At 51.2% G+C, this 15,639-nt stretch overlaps 1 protein-coding gene across 1 annotated transcript in view; it reads right to left on the bottom strand.

The window, feature by feature from the left end:
- Window positions 1–15,639, bottom strand: part of LOC130384579 (serine/threonine-protein kinase WNK2-like) — a 35,284-nt gene that overhangs the window by 5,483 nt on the left and 14,162 nt on the right. The window contains exons 6-27 of the mRNA XM_056592836.1: window positions 15,005–15,093; window positions 14,331–14,550; window positions 12,025–12,304; window positions 11,796–11,911; window positions 10,543–11,436; window positions 8,952–9,911; window positions 8,797–8,835; window positions 8,142–8,315; window positions 7,533–7,934; window positions 6,807–7,190; window positions 6,546–6,589; window positions 6,171–6,330; window positions 5,952–6,068; window positions 5,001–5,174; window positions 4,697–4,748; window positions 4,221–4,319; window positions 2,873–3,651; window positions 2,402–2,459; window positions 2,232–2,293; window positions 1,420–2,063; window positions 891–1,102; window positions 501–737 (exon numbers count right to left, since the gene is read on the bottom strand). Coding sequence (XP_056448811.1) covers window positions 501–737; window positions 891–1,102; window positions 1,420–2,063; window positions 2,232–2,293; window positions 2,402–2,459; window positions 2,873–3,651; window positions 4,221–4,319; window positions 4,697–4,748; window positions 5,001–5,174; window positions 5,952–6,068; window positions 6,171–6,330; window positions 6,546–6,589; window positions 6,807–7,190; window positions 7,533–7,934; window positions 8,142–8,315; window positions 8,797–8,835; window positions 8,952–9,911; window positions 10,543–11,436; window positions 11,796–11,911; window positions 12,025–12,304; window positions 14,331–14,550; window positions 15,005–15,093 — 6,196 coding nt within the window. The remainder of the gene's footprint in view (window positions 1–500; window positions 738–890; window positions 1,103–1,419; window positions 2,064–2,231; window positions 2,294–2,401; window positions 2,460–2,872; window positions 3,652–4,220; window positions 4,320–4,696; window positions 4,749–5,000; window positions 5,175–5,951; window positions 6,069–6,170; window positions 6,331–6,545; window positions 6,590–6,806; window positions 7,191–7,532; window positions 7,935–8,141; window positions 8,316–8,796; window positions 8,836–8,951; window positions 9,912–10,542; window positions 11,437–11,795; window positions 11,912–12,024; window positions 12,305–14,330; window positions 14,551–15,004; window positions 15,094–15,639) is intronic.

The raw sequence follows: 15,639 nt of genomic DNA on the forward strand, positions 1-15,639 counted from the left end.
GAGGCAGCACTTACACATGCCGTCAACCCTGACCCTGTCAATCACTACGGAACCAACGTGCACTCCCAATATATCCCACAATCCCATTGGCTGCTTGAAAAATATGAAATGGGGATTACTTTATTTAGGTGCCACATCAGCACAAAAATACAGAAGTGAGTGGGCAAGCAGTCATTGCATTTCTAAATGCCTACGTGTCATCTCGTCTCATATGCAGCAATTAATACAATGTACTATCCTAAGCACCAATTTATATAAATCGATAGTGCAGTACAAATTCAATTCAGTAAAACCCCAACCATTAGTCTCCAAAATAACAACTTTTGCACGTTTGGTTCTCATTTTCAATGCATGCATTATAAAATAGTGTTCACATCATGTAGTTTATACGCAGTTAGTATTTGCATGAGGAAGCGAGGACAAAAAAGGAAGAAAGAACCAGAACGAAATAAAGAATGGGCGTGGCTTGGCTCATGGCTGGGGATGTGTGCATGGCGTACCTTGGCCGGGGCCCGCATGGGGGGCCACGCCGTCGCCTTGAAGCCCAGCGTAGATGTTGTCCGAGGAGAGGGAGCCCTTGACCGAGCAGGGCTGCTGGGTCAGCACCTGCTCCGTGGCAGCGGCGGGCCCCGTCGCCGAGCTGCTGCTGCTGCTGCCCCCGCCGCTGGAGCGCAGCGAGCCATCCGACAGGACAGAGCTTTTGGCGGGCGAACCAGATGAGCTGGCCGTGCTTTCACCTGGATAGAACCAGAGGGAGGAGGAGGAGGGGACGGCGTGCACCATGAGTCATTTTTATGAAGTACACCTACCTAGAATGACAAAACAACAAATATGTTCTTGGTATTTCATGGGCAGGGGGAGCTGGATGGGACACACACACACACCCTCACCAGTGTTGAGGTTGTTCTTGAGCTGCTGCACCATGGGATTGAGCAGCTTCCCGGCCTTCAGCTTGTGCTTGCTGGCTCTGCGTCTGCGGCCACTGGGGGGCGCCGCGTGGAGCAGTCCCACACTGGGGGGCAGGGTCTTCCCCAGCTCAGTGTACAACCGCTCTATCTCGTTCCTCTGGAAGGCCTGGAGCTCCGAGATCTCCTTCATGTGTCTAAAGGTGAGGAGGAGGGGAGAGATAGGCAGAGACATGCACTGGTTACTGGTTGAGACGGGCACCTTAGAATAAAATAGATTGCTTTGTTTTCCTTACAATCCTCACCCAGCATTCACATATCAAACGGCAATTCAAAATATTTAAAAAAAGTTTAAATTAGACTTGTTTAAAGTGCTTAATATATATATATAAAAAATATATCTATAAGATGCTTAACAATAGAAGAAATTAATACATTCCAGGAACTGGATTTATTTATAAACCAGAATAAAGAAAAAGCCCGTGGGCAGTCGCTCCATAAGCGGCCGTCTTACTTCTCCCTCAGTTTCTGCAGCTCCTTCTTCATGTCCGCGTCTTCGAACTCAGAGTCATTGTCGCTGCTCATGTAGGACGAGGGCGCGGCGGGCGAGGGCGCGTGGCCGTTCATCACCGCGGGCTGGCGGCCAGGCGAGTCCGAGCTGTGCACCGTGCTGCTGCTGCTGTGGCCCGAGCGACGCAGGAACGCCACCGCCCGCTTCATGAGGTCGCCGCCGCCGTGCTCCGACGACGCCTTAGAGGGCGGGGTTGGGCGGGCGGCCGGGGGGGCCACGCTGCTGCTGTCGTCGTCGGCCGAGTCCGAGTAGGGCCGGCCGGGGCCGTCCACGGCCTTGGCGTAGGGGAGGTGGACGGGGGTGACGTCGGGGCTGGAGGGGGCGGGGGGGTCCTGATAGAGGTCTGGAGGGGCGGAGTAACGGTTACTCGCTGGAGGTTTGGCCGTTTTCACGGCCCCGTCCTCCAGTGCCGCAGTGGTCACAGAGAACCTGCCCAGGGCCAGGGAGCCCTTCTCCCGGTTGTCCGAGCCTTGGGTGTGGGCACGAGACCCTCCGGAGCCACTAGAGGGCACTGGTGAACTGCAGGAGCTGTGGCTCTTTCTGCCTTTCTCTAGACCACAGATTACATCTGGAGGGGTGGGGACGATCTGAGAAATAAACATGACAAAATAAAACGATCTTTTAATGTATTCCTTCAAGCAGCTTATTAAAAGTGTTCAATTATGATTAAGTTGGAAACAGGAAACATTTCAAGTACTTTAGCTCGATAACATTTTTAATCAAAGATCATTTTTATTGATGTAAACAATACTTACTTGGAAACGACTTTTGGTTGGTGAATCATTTTGACAACACGTCCTGGGTAATGCTTCAGTGGCTGAGAGGGGATCAGGAGGTATTATGATTCCAGAAGTATTATTTACGATACAAGCAAAATGGAAACGTTTTATTACAGATGAGAAAAATCTCATTTCCATTCGCTAACCTGGCACTGCAGAGTCTGTCTGGGCACCCACCATTTCTGATCGCTCAGGAATCTGGGGCTTGGGCAGAGAAAAAGGTGGGGTTGAATATTTGAATGTAATGAATTGTAAACTCATGCTAGCCAGCAGCCTGAACTCACTCTGCAGAGTGAGTCAGGGCTAATCCATTGGAGGCCTTCATATGCACAGACATAAATACACACGCATATTAAGGACAACATTAAGGAGCCAACAGGGCAGCACCATCTGTCTGATGGCTATAATTTTGCAACCGTTTCCTTCTCCCTAAACCCAGTATTAGTCTCCCTGATTACAGTCAATTGCCAAATCGATAGCAGACTGCAGGGAAACGGTGACAGTGTCATTAACCAAGAAATGATTGATGGCTGCATGCAAAGAGCTGACCACACAAAACAAAAAACACACGCCCACACTCATGTACGTGCACAAAGACACAAACTGCACATGCATACCAGAGCATCCCCCTTCTTCTTGTTGAGCGCTATGTCGCAGCATTGGCCGTCAGACACTGGTGTGGAGCTGGTGCCCTCGGTGCCTGCAGAGCCCTGTGAGTCAGAGGTGTTGCTCGGGGCCTGGGTGGGGGCGTGCTCCTGGTACAGAAGGTTCCGCAACTTCTCGTCCAGGGTCTTGATGGTGCGGTCGACGAACTCCACCCTTCGGGGCATTTCGCTGTCCGATTCCCCGGGGGCGCCGGGCTGCTGCTGCTGGCCGGAGGTCTGGGCCAGCTGGGAGCTCTGGTGTGCCGGGCTCTGGGGCTGCGAGGTCACGGCCCCCGGCTGGATGGGGGTGGCATACGGCTGCTGCAGGACCACCGGCTGCTGGGAGCCCAGCGGGGGGGGTGGGTCTCCGGTAGGACTGGGCTTGGGATTGGTCTGATTGTGCGCCGAGGAGGCCAGGCCACCGGCCGCAGCCTTGTGGTCCATCATCACATCCAGAGACATAGGCGGAGCGATCGGGCAGCACGGTATGTCCGTGACCAGGGAGATGCAGTGCTCATCTACAGGGAGGGAGTTGTGGTGGTTGACGCTGGGGAGATTATGTGTGGTACTGCAGGGCTGCGTCTGCTTCACTCGAGCCTCGCCAACAGTGGGGTCCTGGGGCGGTGCTGAGCTCTGAGCAGCAGGGGGAGAGGGGATAGAAGGCGCCGAGGACGGAGCCGGGGCTGCAGTGGTGGCGGTGGTGGAACTGCTGCCGCTGGAGGAGACTAAAGAAGCGCCAGCCCTTTCAGACTCTGAAAATAGAACATAAACAGCAAGGAAAAAAAGAAACAAGAAGATAAAATAAGGAAGATGAAAGTTGGCCGGTAGATATTGCAAGAAGAAGGGTGGGGTCCAGTGGTGGTGGATGATTACATCATACACCAGGCTCCCCCATTACCGCTGTAAGCAGTGCAGCAGCATTCTTACATAACTGACCTCCACAGCATAAACACACACCCTTTCTTCAGCATTACCAGCAGGCGGAACACAAATGATATAAATCAACTGAACCTACAAGCCATCTAGCAGAAAAACAATATGTATCCTCTAGTCTTTGGTCAAACATTTGGACATCTAGCAGTCCCACGTTAAACGTGCTAGACATATAAATTGGTATGCATCTATAGGGGAAAGATTATCATTACAGACATTACAGATTTGCAAGCAACCACCACCAAAAAATAATAGGGAATTGATGCAAAACAACGTCGCATTTAAAATGGCCACATTACAGAATCCCAACGGAGCGCAATCACAATGAGCGATACAACCCTCCAGAATGGCAGATGAATATTCAAACGCTCATATGATGCGCTTGTACCTTTGGCTGTGGTGCTTTGAGATGAGGGCTTCTCCTTGGGCGTCGTGGGCGTTTCAGCCACCGGGCAGATAATGAACCACCGCTTGCCCGTGTGAAGCACTGTCAAGGACACAAGAGACAGACGGGAGGATAAATCTTTAGTGAGCCATCGACGTGGTTTGAAGGCCAGAGTTATTAATAAATCTGTAATAATGGTTGAGTTATGAAGAAAGTCTGTGGAACAAAAATGAAGAGGATACGGCTGCTGATCATGAACAATACAACAGAACTGGGGATTCCCCTGAGACTTAATCTATCCAATCCTGGCCCTTCCGATCTCCGAGCCCAAAGGAGCACTTCAGAGCGACTGTCTACTCAAGCAGGAAATCTCGCCATCAGAAGCACACAGCCACCACGTGGGGCTGATTAAATGTTATGAGCCCTTATCTATACATAAATGGACATTACAGATTAGGCAGTAATAACAAAGTCCTTACCATTTTGCTGATAGACTTGTTGAGGTGTGTGTGGCGTAGTGGCCTTCGAGCCCTGAACAAAATGAGAGCTATTAATACAGGGTGGATGCATCTAAATAAATGTCAAGATAGACCAAACCACGTATCCAAGCCACAGATTGAGAATACAGCCACAAAAGCTTTTGGCTTCAGCTGTTGGCACTGCTCTTTGGCCGAGAGGCTTGCAAACACATCCTGAGACCGGTGGCGTCAAGGCTGACGTATCCAAGGCCCGGGCACTCCCCAACAACGACCCCGTTGCCCTGCCGACAGCCCCATCCCTCACCTCGGAGGTCATGAGGGTCCCAGGACCCTGGCTCTGCTGGGGGCTGCCGCCCTGGTCCGAGCTCCGCTCTCCCTCCGTGTCCTCGCTCAGCATGTCCTCCGCCTTGTCCACGATGTCCTTCAGCTGCTCGATGAAGGCCTCCTTCTCCAGCAGCAGGATGAAGTCGTTCTCCACCTGAACACACGGGACGAGACGCAACCAAAGACGAGAGGAAACAGGTTTTTAAAAAATGTATCAATACACTGCAACCAACTACTTCAGCTTCACTGAAAATTGGAAAGTCAAAAGGGGACACATGTGCAGTAAAGCTCGATTAACATGCACAGCGTCTTGTTATTGTCCCATCCATTATTTTCAAAAAGCCTCCCTGGTTTGAAGCTAGCATTTGGGGAATTGAAATGTGGGCATCCATGGCAACGTTGTTATGCACAATAGAGAAAAACACAGACCCACCACTTCACGGAACTGTCCTATTTTTAAGCCATTCATTCGTGGGCAGAAAAAGGCTTTGTTCAAAAAACCACCCAACCCGAGTAGAGATGGCAAATTGACCACAGGCAGTTAATGGAATTCATATAGATTGGTTACCCTTTCCAACCGATGGCTTCTGTGTAACTCTACACAGCCCAAGTGGATGCTTCATCTTAAAAGAGCAATTATTTAGTATGCGTTTGACGCCATTGGAAAAAAAAGCGCATACATTTCCATGCATTAGCACACGTCTATGAATTGTCAAACTTTGCTTTGGAGGGGAGAAGACAAATGCGGGGGAAACGCGAAGGAGAAGGCCTTGCTGGAGAAGTCATTGTTTTGCTGCATTGCAGCAACTGGGAGTTTCAGGGTTGTTTGGAGGAAGCAGCATGAGACCAGGAGTGTGCTTGAGCCAGACTCCAAAACGGATGGGGCCGAGGTAGAAATGACTCCCCCGGCCTGCGACAGTGTGAAACCTACCATGTAAGTGGCGATCTCCTCTGGTGCGTCTCCATCCAGGTCAAACTTGAACGTCACCATTTTGTGGTTGTGGGTCTCTAGCTGACATTCCACCATCTTGTCCCCCGTGTTACAAACCTGCACCGGGAAGAAGAAGAAGAAGAAGAAATTATCCTCGTTTCCATGACACTCATGGCCAGAAATGCCCAAAACGTGCCGTTGTCCAGAGAGCAGACCCACGTTGAGCATGGTGAGTTTGGGCCTGTTGATCTTCTCCTGGCGGGCGCGCGTGCGTGTGGACCTGCGGTGGTGCTTGCGGACCTTGCACTCTCCTTTGCCGCCGTGCGTCCCCTCACAGCCGTCGCTCATCTCCTTCCCAGAGGTGGCGTCTGAGTTCACACTGGTTTTTGGAAATTAAACAGACATCATCAAGGTTCTGTAGACGACGAGTAATTCATTCAAACCACACCCCTTTGAACGTTCTCTGGCAGACATGTTATTAAAAGGACGACATTAATGTGTCTCAATTGATTTCAAATGAGTCAAATGCAGTCTGTGTGTGAGAGTCAGCAGGGCTCGCCTGGATGTGGTCGTTGACAGGAGGTAAGCTAGTACCTGTCATAACTCTGTCCTGCCGTCGGCTTCTCGACCACCTGATCCTACAGATGGGACAGATCACAAAAAAGGCAGGGGAAATGGATTATGCTACTTGAAGTATCAGGCGTTTAATTTTCAGAGATTAAATTTCTGCCAGAATTGCGAAAGCGAGGGGAAATAAAGTATGAGGGGATGCGTGGGTGTGCAGGAAGCAGCATAAGGCAACAAGGAAGGACACACACACACACACACACACACACGAGGAGCAGGGGGTCCTACCTCAAGCTTGCTCTCCGTCTGGCCCTGACCCAAGGTACCCGGGCCGACGGTCGGTATCTGCTGAGTCACGGTGGCACCGGAACTCGTGGGTCCTGACGAGGCTCTCTCTGTGGAGGTGGAGGAGGAGGAGGGGGGGGGCTGCGGCGCTGCAGCCTGGCTCTGTGCCTGGTGCTGGGCTTGCCCCTGTAGAGGGACTTGGCAGGGGTTCTGGTTGGGATCCAGCTGGTTGCTCGCTGCAGTGGTGCCAAAGCACGGCCCACTCTGCACAGGTGGAACGAAGACGGCCGACTGTTCTCTCTGCGTGTGTTGGATGGGTGGGGCCACCTGGACCAGCTGAGCCGTGGGGATGGGGTCTTTGTGGCCTGGCTGGACGGGCTGCTGAGCCTGCATCAGACAGGAAGACCATGCAGCACTTGAATTTGTCTTGTTCTTTTTATTTTCCGACTGGTGTCAAATCTGTTTTGTATACAGGATATTTTATTACTCTACCATTAATTGAGCAACCTGCGTTCAAAGTAACGTAGTTCAAACGGTTTATTTTGCAGTCTCTCAAAAATATGTGCGAAAATAAACACTCAAAGGGTGATCAACTAAAAAGGTTATCACCAAATGTTCACACCCAAGATAAGATTGAACCTACTCGACAACACATGCAAAAATAACCCACAACTTCCTTCCACTTCACGCCTCCTTAGCAAACAGGCCTCTCGCAGCCTGCAGTGTTACCTGTTTCGGGGGCTCGGTGCCGGCGGGCGGGGGAAGCTGTGCGTGTGCACAGTGTGTGATGTGTGTGCCGAGGGTTGCTGTGACTATCACAGGCTGCGCGTGGAGAGCTTCGAGGCCGGCTACCGATGCGCATTGGTGCACTGAGGGTACGGGCACTTGCATGCTGAGCCCGGGGGACGGGATCAGGTGCCCGGGCGTGACGGGCGCCAGAGTGCCCTCGCCGTGCAGGGGGGAGAGTGACGAGGCAGGGGGGAAAGGCGGGCTGTGAGAGAGGAAGATAGGAGCGAGCGAGGCAGGGGAGGGGTAGAACGGCGGGGCGACGCAGGGCAGAGTGCGGCAGGGCTCGCCGGCAGCCGTCATCACCTGGATGGCCGGGTACGAGGAGGGCGGCTGGGGAGAATGCTATGAAGGGAGGCGAAAGATAATAAAGTCAGCAGAAGCAAAGGGTTTGAGCCCGTCGCATAATGTGAGGGGTAAAACATTTATTAAAAAAAAGACGAAAATATCAACAGCACCTCGATTGTTTTTCCTGTTGCAAAAAACAATTGCAGGAAAAGAGAAATTTCAGAAAGAGGTGTTGTAAAAAAACGGCTTCACACTGAGACTTACCTGGGGTGGATGTGCCGGGTTGGAAATCTGCAGGTGTGCAAGTTGCTGTTGGGTAGCGACCTGAGCAACTGGCTGTTGAGGTGGCAATGCATGTGGAATCGCACTCAAGTTTGATTGGTTGAGGGTCTGTCCATTTTGTTCGTGCTGAGGAACGCAATGACCAGCAGGAACATTCTAGAGAAAGGAAATTGGAAGGGAAAATATGAAAGACTGGAGATTTCTGGACCAATACATGGAATCCATGTCTCATGTTTGGGCGCCGTTTTCCGTAGCCTAGACCCCGGGGAACATTCCTGCTTCTATTCCGTCCCTGAACAGGCATCCAGCCAGTGTCTGCTGTTGATCTACTAGCAACTCTGTAGCATAGAGCTAGGCAGACAAAGCAGGCCTGAAAGGACTGACACGCTAATAAATCAAATTGAAACCACTGCAAATGTTTTCAGTACCATTTCAGTTTCAGAGCTCGGCTGGAAGCGTGTAGGAGGAAACTCTAGTTCCCGTATGGTGTGTCAGTTGTCCACCACTCTCAAACACAGCTGCTTCTCATTTAGTATAAATACAAACTTTAACCATTCAGACAATTGAACACGAATAAGAAGGTTTTTTAACCCCTCCAACAGTGCTTTGTGAAAAGATTAAAGGAAGGGAGTTCTACCTGATTCAGGAAAGCAGCCATTTTGAGATAAGGGACGAACTGATGAGGAATAGAAAAAAGACCCGTCAGAGAAAACAACAAAAGAAATGCGAAAAAAAGAAAAGAAAAAGGAGCGGGAGCCACAGTGTAGTAGTTATAGCAATCGAAACACTTACCTGTTGTTGGCTGACTGCCGCCTGGGTATGCTGGGCAGAGGCCGGTAGGTTCTGGGGTGTTCCTTGCTGAACAGTGGCCTGTTGAGGGCCAGGCAGGAAGGTCTGTCCCGGTGCCATGAAGTACGCCGGCGCATAGTGGGTCTGAGGGCCGGAGTCGGGCTGGCCTGCGGCTGGGTAACCCGCGGGGGCTTGTGGCATGGGGGAGGTTGCCGTGGAGTAGAGCTGAGAGGCCGGGGTTGGAACCTGTTGGGAGGGGTGAAGGCTCTGGTGCTGAACAGCTGACGGCGGATGCAGTGCTGCTGCAGCTTGCGGTTGAAATGAAGCCTGTTGAGACTGAAGGCTAGGCTGCTGATTACTGATGTGCTGTTGTTGTTGTTGCTGTTGTTGTTGAAGGGCATGCATGCTTTGTTGGCCATGTGGACCTTGAGATGGAACATGCCCCTGCTGCGTTTGCTGGACGCTGGCTTGCTGTATGTGCTGCAAGTGCTGCTGCTGCTGTGGTTGAAGTGGGAGCTGTTGGTTGTAAAGGGCCGATGTGGTGCAGCTCTGCGGTGCGATGCCTGGTGACAGGCTGGGGAGACACTGGGCAGGGGCAGCCAGAGAGCTAGCTGGGTAACCGTTTGATAGCGGCTGTGGAGGTGTGCTAGTCGATTCTCCGGCGCCCGACAGGGACTGCTGAACATGCATGGAGAACATCGCTGCGTTTTGTTGCTGAGTCGGATCAGAGTAGCCCTGGGCTGATTGACATTGCTGATGTTGAGGCGCTGCTGGGTAACTCTGGGCAACTTGTTGAGGAACCGGCGATGCCGAATTCTGAGCCGAGAAGTTAGCCGCATGCTGGACGTTGGCAGCGGGGTAGCTCTGCCCCAGCTGGAGGTACTGCAGATGGGCGTGTCCAGCCAGACCCGAGGGTGGAAGGACCTGGGGAGGGGGTTGGTTGTGGACTCCCGTTGGATTGAGCTAAACGGACAAAGGAATAAAAAAACATCAGGAAACAATAGACCCATTGGAAGTAAGCTATTTCAGAACATGGCAAAAATTATTTGGAATCCACAAGAAAGGACATGAATAGTACAGGAAGTGGATATAATGAGGATGAAGACTCAAAATGAGGTCGCACAACATCCGTCTCAACAGAAAGCGGCAGAAGTGCGGCAGATGTGGACCAGCGCGAAGCGGTAAGGAAAGGGGAGAGGGGTTAAATGCCCAGCGCATCATTTAACCAGAGATCTTCTGCTCATTGGTAGAGGAGCGATGATGCAATACAAGCGGGGCCATTTATATAGACATAGACAGCAGTGGATTGGGTCAGTGAAGCAAAGACTACAAACTACAATATAAAGGCTGGCTTGAAGGAGAGGGATTGGTTAGGTTAGTCAGAATCTCAGCAAGATCTTTCCCCCCCAACAGAAGGATCTTGGGATCATTGATCTTTTAGAAGAGGATGTTAAGCCGTGGCGATCTACGCAGGTAGCATGTCCATGCGATATTTTGCTTTGCCGCCTACAAGCCACCAGGAATCAGCTATACAGGCATCAGGCCTGAGCAGCGACTGGGGGGGGAGGAGGACGAGTCCCTCTGCATGACCTACCACTCCTACCGCCCAGCTGAACTGAGACTCTCCACAACAGTAGCTGGCTCTGCGGTCCTGTGGACGCGTGCCGCTGGAGGAGGGGATCTTGAGGCTGCCGTCTCCGTAGCTTTGGACGGGCCTGCTGGCCGCCGATGGGTGCAGCAGGGGTCTGACGTGGCAGGCCGTGACATGACTGGGGGCGGACTTGCGGCTGATGATGTTGAGCAAGGACTGCTGAAGAACAGAGAAGTCTGAGCAATCGCTGTGCTCTTTGGGCCCCCCCGTGCCCAAAGGGGCCGGCGTCCCACAGGGGTTCTGGTGCTGCGGCCGCTGCAGGGCGCACAGACAGTGGTGCGCTGGCACGCCGTAAGACGGGCTGGGCCGGCCTGCCTCTTGAGACCTGAGCATCAACAAATGGAGGCAGACGGGGCACATGCGGCCTCCCATTTGCTGCTGGAGCTGATGTTGGGAGTGTACACTGAGCAGGCTGCTGAGGTCCGAGTGTCTACGCCCGGAAGCGACGGCGGACACATCCGTCCCGCCACCGAGGTGCACCGTGGAAGTGTCGCTATGGCGACGGGACTCTGAGCGCTGGAGGCCGGGGGGGAGCCACGTCAGCTGCGAAGGAGTTGGATGGCCGGGGAAGCCGTCCTCGGCTTCGGAGTCATTGGAGCTGAGCTCGCTATGGCTCCCAGACACTGAGAAGGTCGGACTTATTGATCTCTTGTTCTGGGCATCGAGCAGGGCGTGCAGCTGGGCGATCTGGTTGGCCCTGAGAGTGTCAATGACGGAGGCACTTCCTCGACGCGCCACGGACCTGGTGAACTCTGGATCCAGAGGCCCTTGCCAGACTTGCCCTCGCTCACAAGAGCGCGGCCGCTCAGAGGACCGGTGTGAACCAATGGTCTGGCACTGATCCAATAGCAACCCAAGGGCAAAACACGTTACTCACCACACACACACACACACTCACCAAACAATAACATGGAATGCAGATGAAAAATAATGACAAATGTAATGACACCAACTGAGCATGTCTCTATGGCTGCCAAGACGTAATGTAAAACACATAATGGTCAATGTTTATCGTTAATTGATTTGAGCATGTCTTAGGAGTACATTCTAATTTAATCATCCTAATTATAATGTGTTCAGCTACACGTGGGCCCAGGGGATGTGTCAGCCTAGGTCTGTCGGGAGCGTGTCCATATGTTAATAAACATAATTGATCACGGGCCATATGGGGGTGAATTATGCTCCTACACACTGACCTGCTGTGTAACCATGGTGACGGGCTCCTGCAGGGACTGGTAGAGGACACTCTGCTGGCTGCTGTGGGAGTCAGAGTACACCGCCGAGCCCAGGCCGCTGTCGAAGGTGCAGTCTGCTGCAGGGACACACGCGTACTGGTAAGGCATTCAACTCACACGGCACACACTAGCACATGACTTGGTGAAGGGGCCAGGGTCTGGGTCCCTTCTAGACAATAGAGTCTCTTACACGCCACAGAGGTGGCGCTGGCTGGTAGGTTACCCAGCCGGCTGTGTTGGTCTGCCTCAGCCTCCTCCGGTTCCTGCAGAGGGGGCGGCCCTGCGTTCGTGGCCCCGGACGAGAGGCCCGCCGCCGGGGCGGTCTGGGCCGCGGAGGCCGCGTCGCCCTGGTCTGCGGGGACGGCGACGGACACCGTCCGCCCGCGCCTCCACTTGATCAGCGCCACGCGGTCCCGGATCGACTTGCCCACCGTCTTCACGTCGTTGTCCTGGAAGAAGCCGGACTCCACCTGACGGAAGGGGGAAAGGCGTGGCGTCAGGATCATTTTTACCCTGGAAAGCCATCAGAATAGGAGAATTTGCGTGCATGCGAGAGACAGAGTGGTGGTGGGTGGCTGGGTGGAGTGAGCGGGGAGGGGGAGACATCAGGAGGAAATAGAAAGCTATTTTAAGGGAATCAGAGAGGCAGAGGACCTCGGTCAGGAGCTGGGTTCAGGGAGTTTAAACAATGTTCACAACAAAACAAAGCCAAGCCAAACCTGACTCATGATAACGGCCCTATCCTCAATGCAGCACAATGGGCTCGACAAATTGAATAGCTCAGAACTGCATCAGTTTTATTTCTACAGTGGCTAGCACACTAAAATTATTTGAAACCTTTACAGATTTGAGCTTGTCTGCCTTAAGAACTTAAGATATTAATCCCGTGTCTGCTTTGTGAGAGTGTAGGACTCAAGAGTGGCCTGAGTACTAAGTAACCACAGTGGTGTCCGGGGCTGCTGTGACACAGGGGCATACTGACCAGGCAGTCCAGTTGTGCTGCTGGCCAACATGACTTCCCTCCTCCCAAAATTAAATCAGTACTGGCAAAGTCTAGGTTGTATAAAGGCTGGGCATAAAGCCTGAAAATATAAAAATAGTTACGTTTTAGCACTAGCATTAGGATTATTTGGCCTCTCATACAGAAACGTAAAGTATTACTGGGTGGTGTCATACACGACATTGACCTCAACTCGCAACCATTTAGAACAAAAGACAAGGACAAACACCCTTCCCTCCTCGTCTTTGCTGCTCCACTCCCAAACACAAGGCTCGGGTGGAACGCGGACATATGACGTTGACATCTGATAACGGTTCGTCCACGCCAACGTGCCCGGACGCAACAGACATGTCTATGACTAATCTGTATTTTAGCCACGCCCATTAGGCTCCACCTGCCGACACGAAAAGAGGAGCATTCAAACACAACAAGAGGGCTCCCTGTCCTGGAATCATTCTTTGCCTGAATTTAACACTCCAATAAATCTAACAATATGCAGGTTTTGGGGATAAAATCCTCCAGTGTTTATGCTTATCCCCCTTTTCTAGCTACCATTACGCGTGTTGTGGGTCATTATACATGACTTTCACATTAATCCTAACGTTCCCAACAGAGTTAAGTGCACCAACAAACCTCAAGTTCTATTGACAATGCCAAGGCACAAACCGTGCATCTAGAGCACTTAGATGTAAACCAGTGTTCTCTTATCATCACCCATTACGCCAAGGCAGTCAATTGCCCTAAATGTAAACATTATTTACGTACAATTATTTCGGTGATGGATCCGTACACTTCAACCACTCAATACTCTATTATGCCAAGCTAGACCTTTAGCACGTAATTCAACCCTAACTTACTCCAAATATCAACATGAAAATAATATTGCAACATCAAATTGTGGTAAATACAAACAAAATGTATTAAAAAAAAAACGGGAGCATGAGCAGTCCAAGCACTAAATGCGCCCAACAACTGTTATCTCAGAACCACAGAACGTCTTATCTAAGTAGGAGTTCGAAAGACACAAAACAAAAACACAGACAGACGAGAGGGGAGAAGACGGCAAGAACTAGATTCCACAAAGTGAAGAGTTTGTTATCAGAAGGACTATGCATTCCCCAATGCTGAGATAAGGGCACCGCCGGCCCTAAAACCACACAAAGAGCTCCAGCAGGTATCAGGTATACTGTACAACCTCAATCAAAGCTTTGTTCCAGCCAGCCCCATTGGTTTTTTTAAGTAAGAGCTTTTATTTGAATGAATACATAGATCCCCCGGATGACCATTTCCCTTTGTATGTAAACCAATACAAAAAACCATCACCCTTTCATTGTTTAGGGGCAGCATAGTGTATTGGTAAGGATGGGCTACATCTGAGGTGCGCAGAATATCCTGTAGTCATCCTTGAGATCCTGATGCCCAACCTTGCTCCTTAATGGCATGCATTTAAACAATGAACTGTAGGTCAGTTTGGATAAAAGCATGAATTAACTCACCATCTCTTGCGCCACCACTTCTGGAACGTCCTTCTCCAGGTCGAAGGAGAACTCTATCGCGCCGGTCTCCTTGTACTTTCCTTTGAGCTTCTTAGGGTCCTCCACCCACAGCTTAAGAGCAATGGAGGCCTTTTCCCTATCGTCCTCCTCCGCTAGCTCCACCCTCACACCCGTGTCCTCCGCAAAGAAAGCATGGTTCAGCAGGTCCTTGATGGAGTACCTGAGGGAGAAGACGGATCGGTCACAGGACTGCACCCAGTGGGACAGTTTCCCAAAGTGTTTGCAGACAGACTTTGCCTTGGCTTGCCTTTGTTGAAAGAACGACTTATTTATACATTAAAAACTTTTCTTCTCTCAGACACTGTAATTATATCATTAAGGGATATAGTGCTTGGAGTCGTCGAAGCACTGAAGTTCTTGATGTTCCCAAACGGCTGAAATACACCCCTCTGATTATCATCTATTCTGCTAGGACAAAGACGCACATCATAAACCCTCAACCACTCTCAGTGGGACATCAAGAGTTCGTCACGGTTATTTCTCTTTGTATAAACTCCGTATTGCAGGTAAAGGCACAAGTTGTCAGGAGAGAACTAATGCAGAGAAGCTGCGCCACGGTGCAAATAGAGCTGTCGGAGGGCATCTTGATGGAGCATTGGGGGCTGGGAACTCACCGCTCCTCCTTCTTTTGGCAAATGCACTCCCCAATAATCTCCTTGATTTCAGGGTCCATGACCTTATTGTAGCTTGCTGGTTTCACACCCTGGAGAGAGGGAAACCAAGTCAACCATGAGGACGAGACAATGCTGTACTAAAGTAGTGCATGGGTGAAGAAATAGTGGAGAGGGACTAACTGAAATCAGGAAACCTTCAACTAAACCTTTTCGGCCTTATACATGTTTGCATATCTTGAGGGCTCATTAATTCCTATCATACCAGACTCATTCGATATTGGATAGGGAATGGAAAGCAGTCGACATTGGTGTATGATTGTCACGAGAGGATTCAAGTACCAACCGAGTTTCTCTTTGATCGATCTCTATTAATAGTCTCTAGTGGTCCCGGCAGGGTATTCCGATATGCATACAGCAATAACGCAGAGCACAGCATCAAGAGAAAGATACTTGAAGGGTGCTGGCCTGCCATTTACATTGGTGGAAGGGCATCTCTGCTTAGACGTAGGCTAGATGATGGTCACACATCTGACTGGATCCAAGCCAAGTGTGGGTGGGTAGATCAATACCTTTTACCGATATGGGAATTGCCCCCAATCTAATAACGTGGCTGCGGCTGCATGCGTGACTGGGCT

This window comes from Gadus chalcogrammus, chromosome 1 (genome assembly GCF_026213295.1).
Source record: "Gadus chalcogrammus isolate NIFS_2021 chromosome 1, NIFS_Gcha_1.0, whole genome shotgun sequence".
Lineage (NCBI taxonomy): Eukaryota > Metazoa > Chordata > Actinopteri > Gadiformes > Gadidae > Gadus > Gadus chalcogrammus.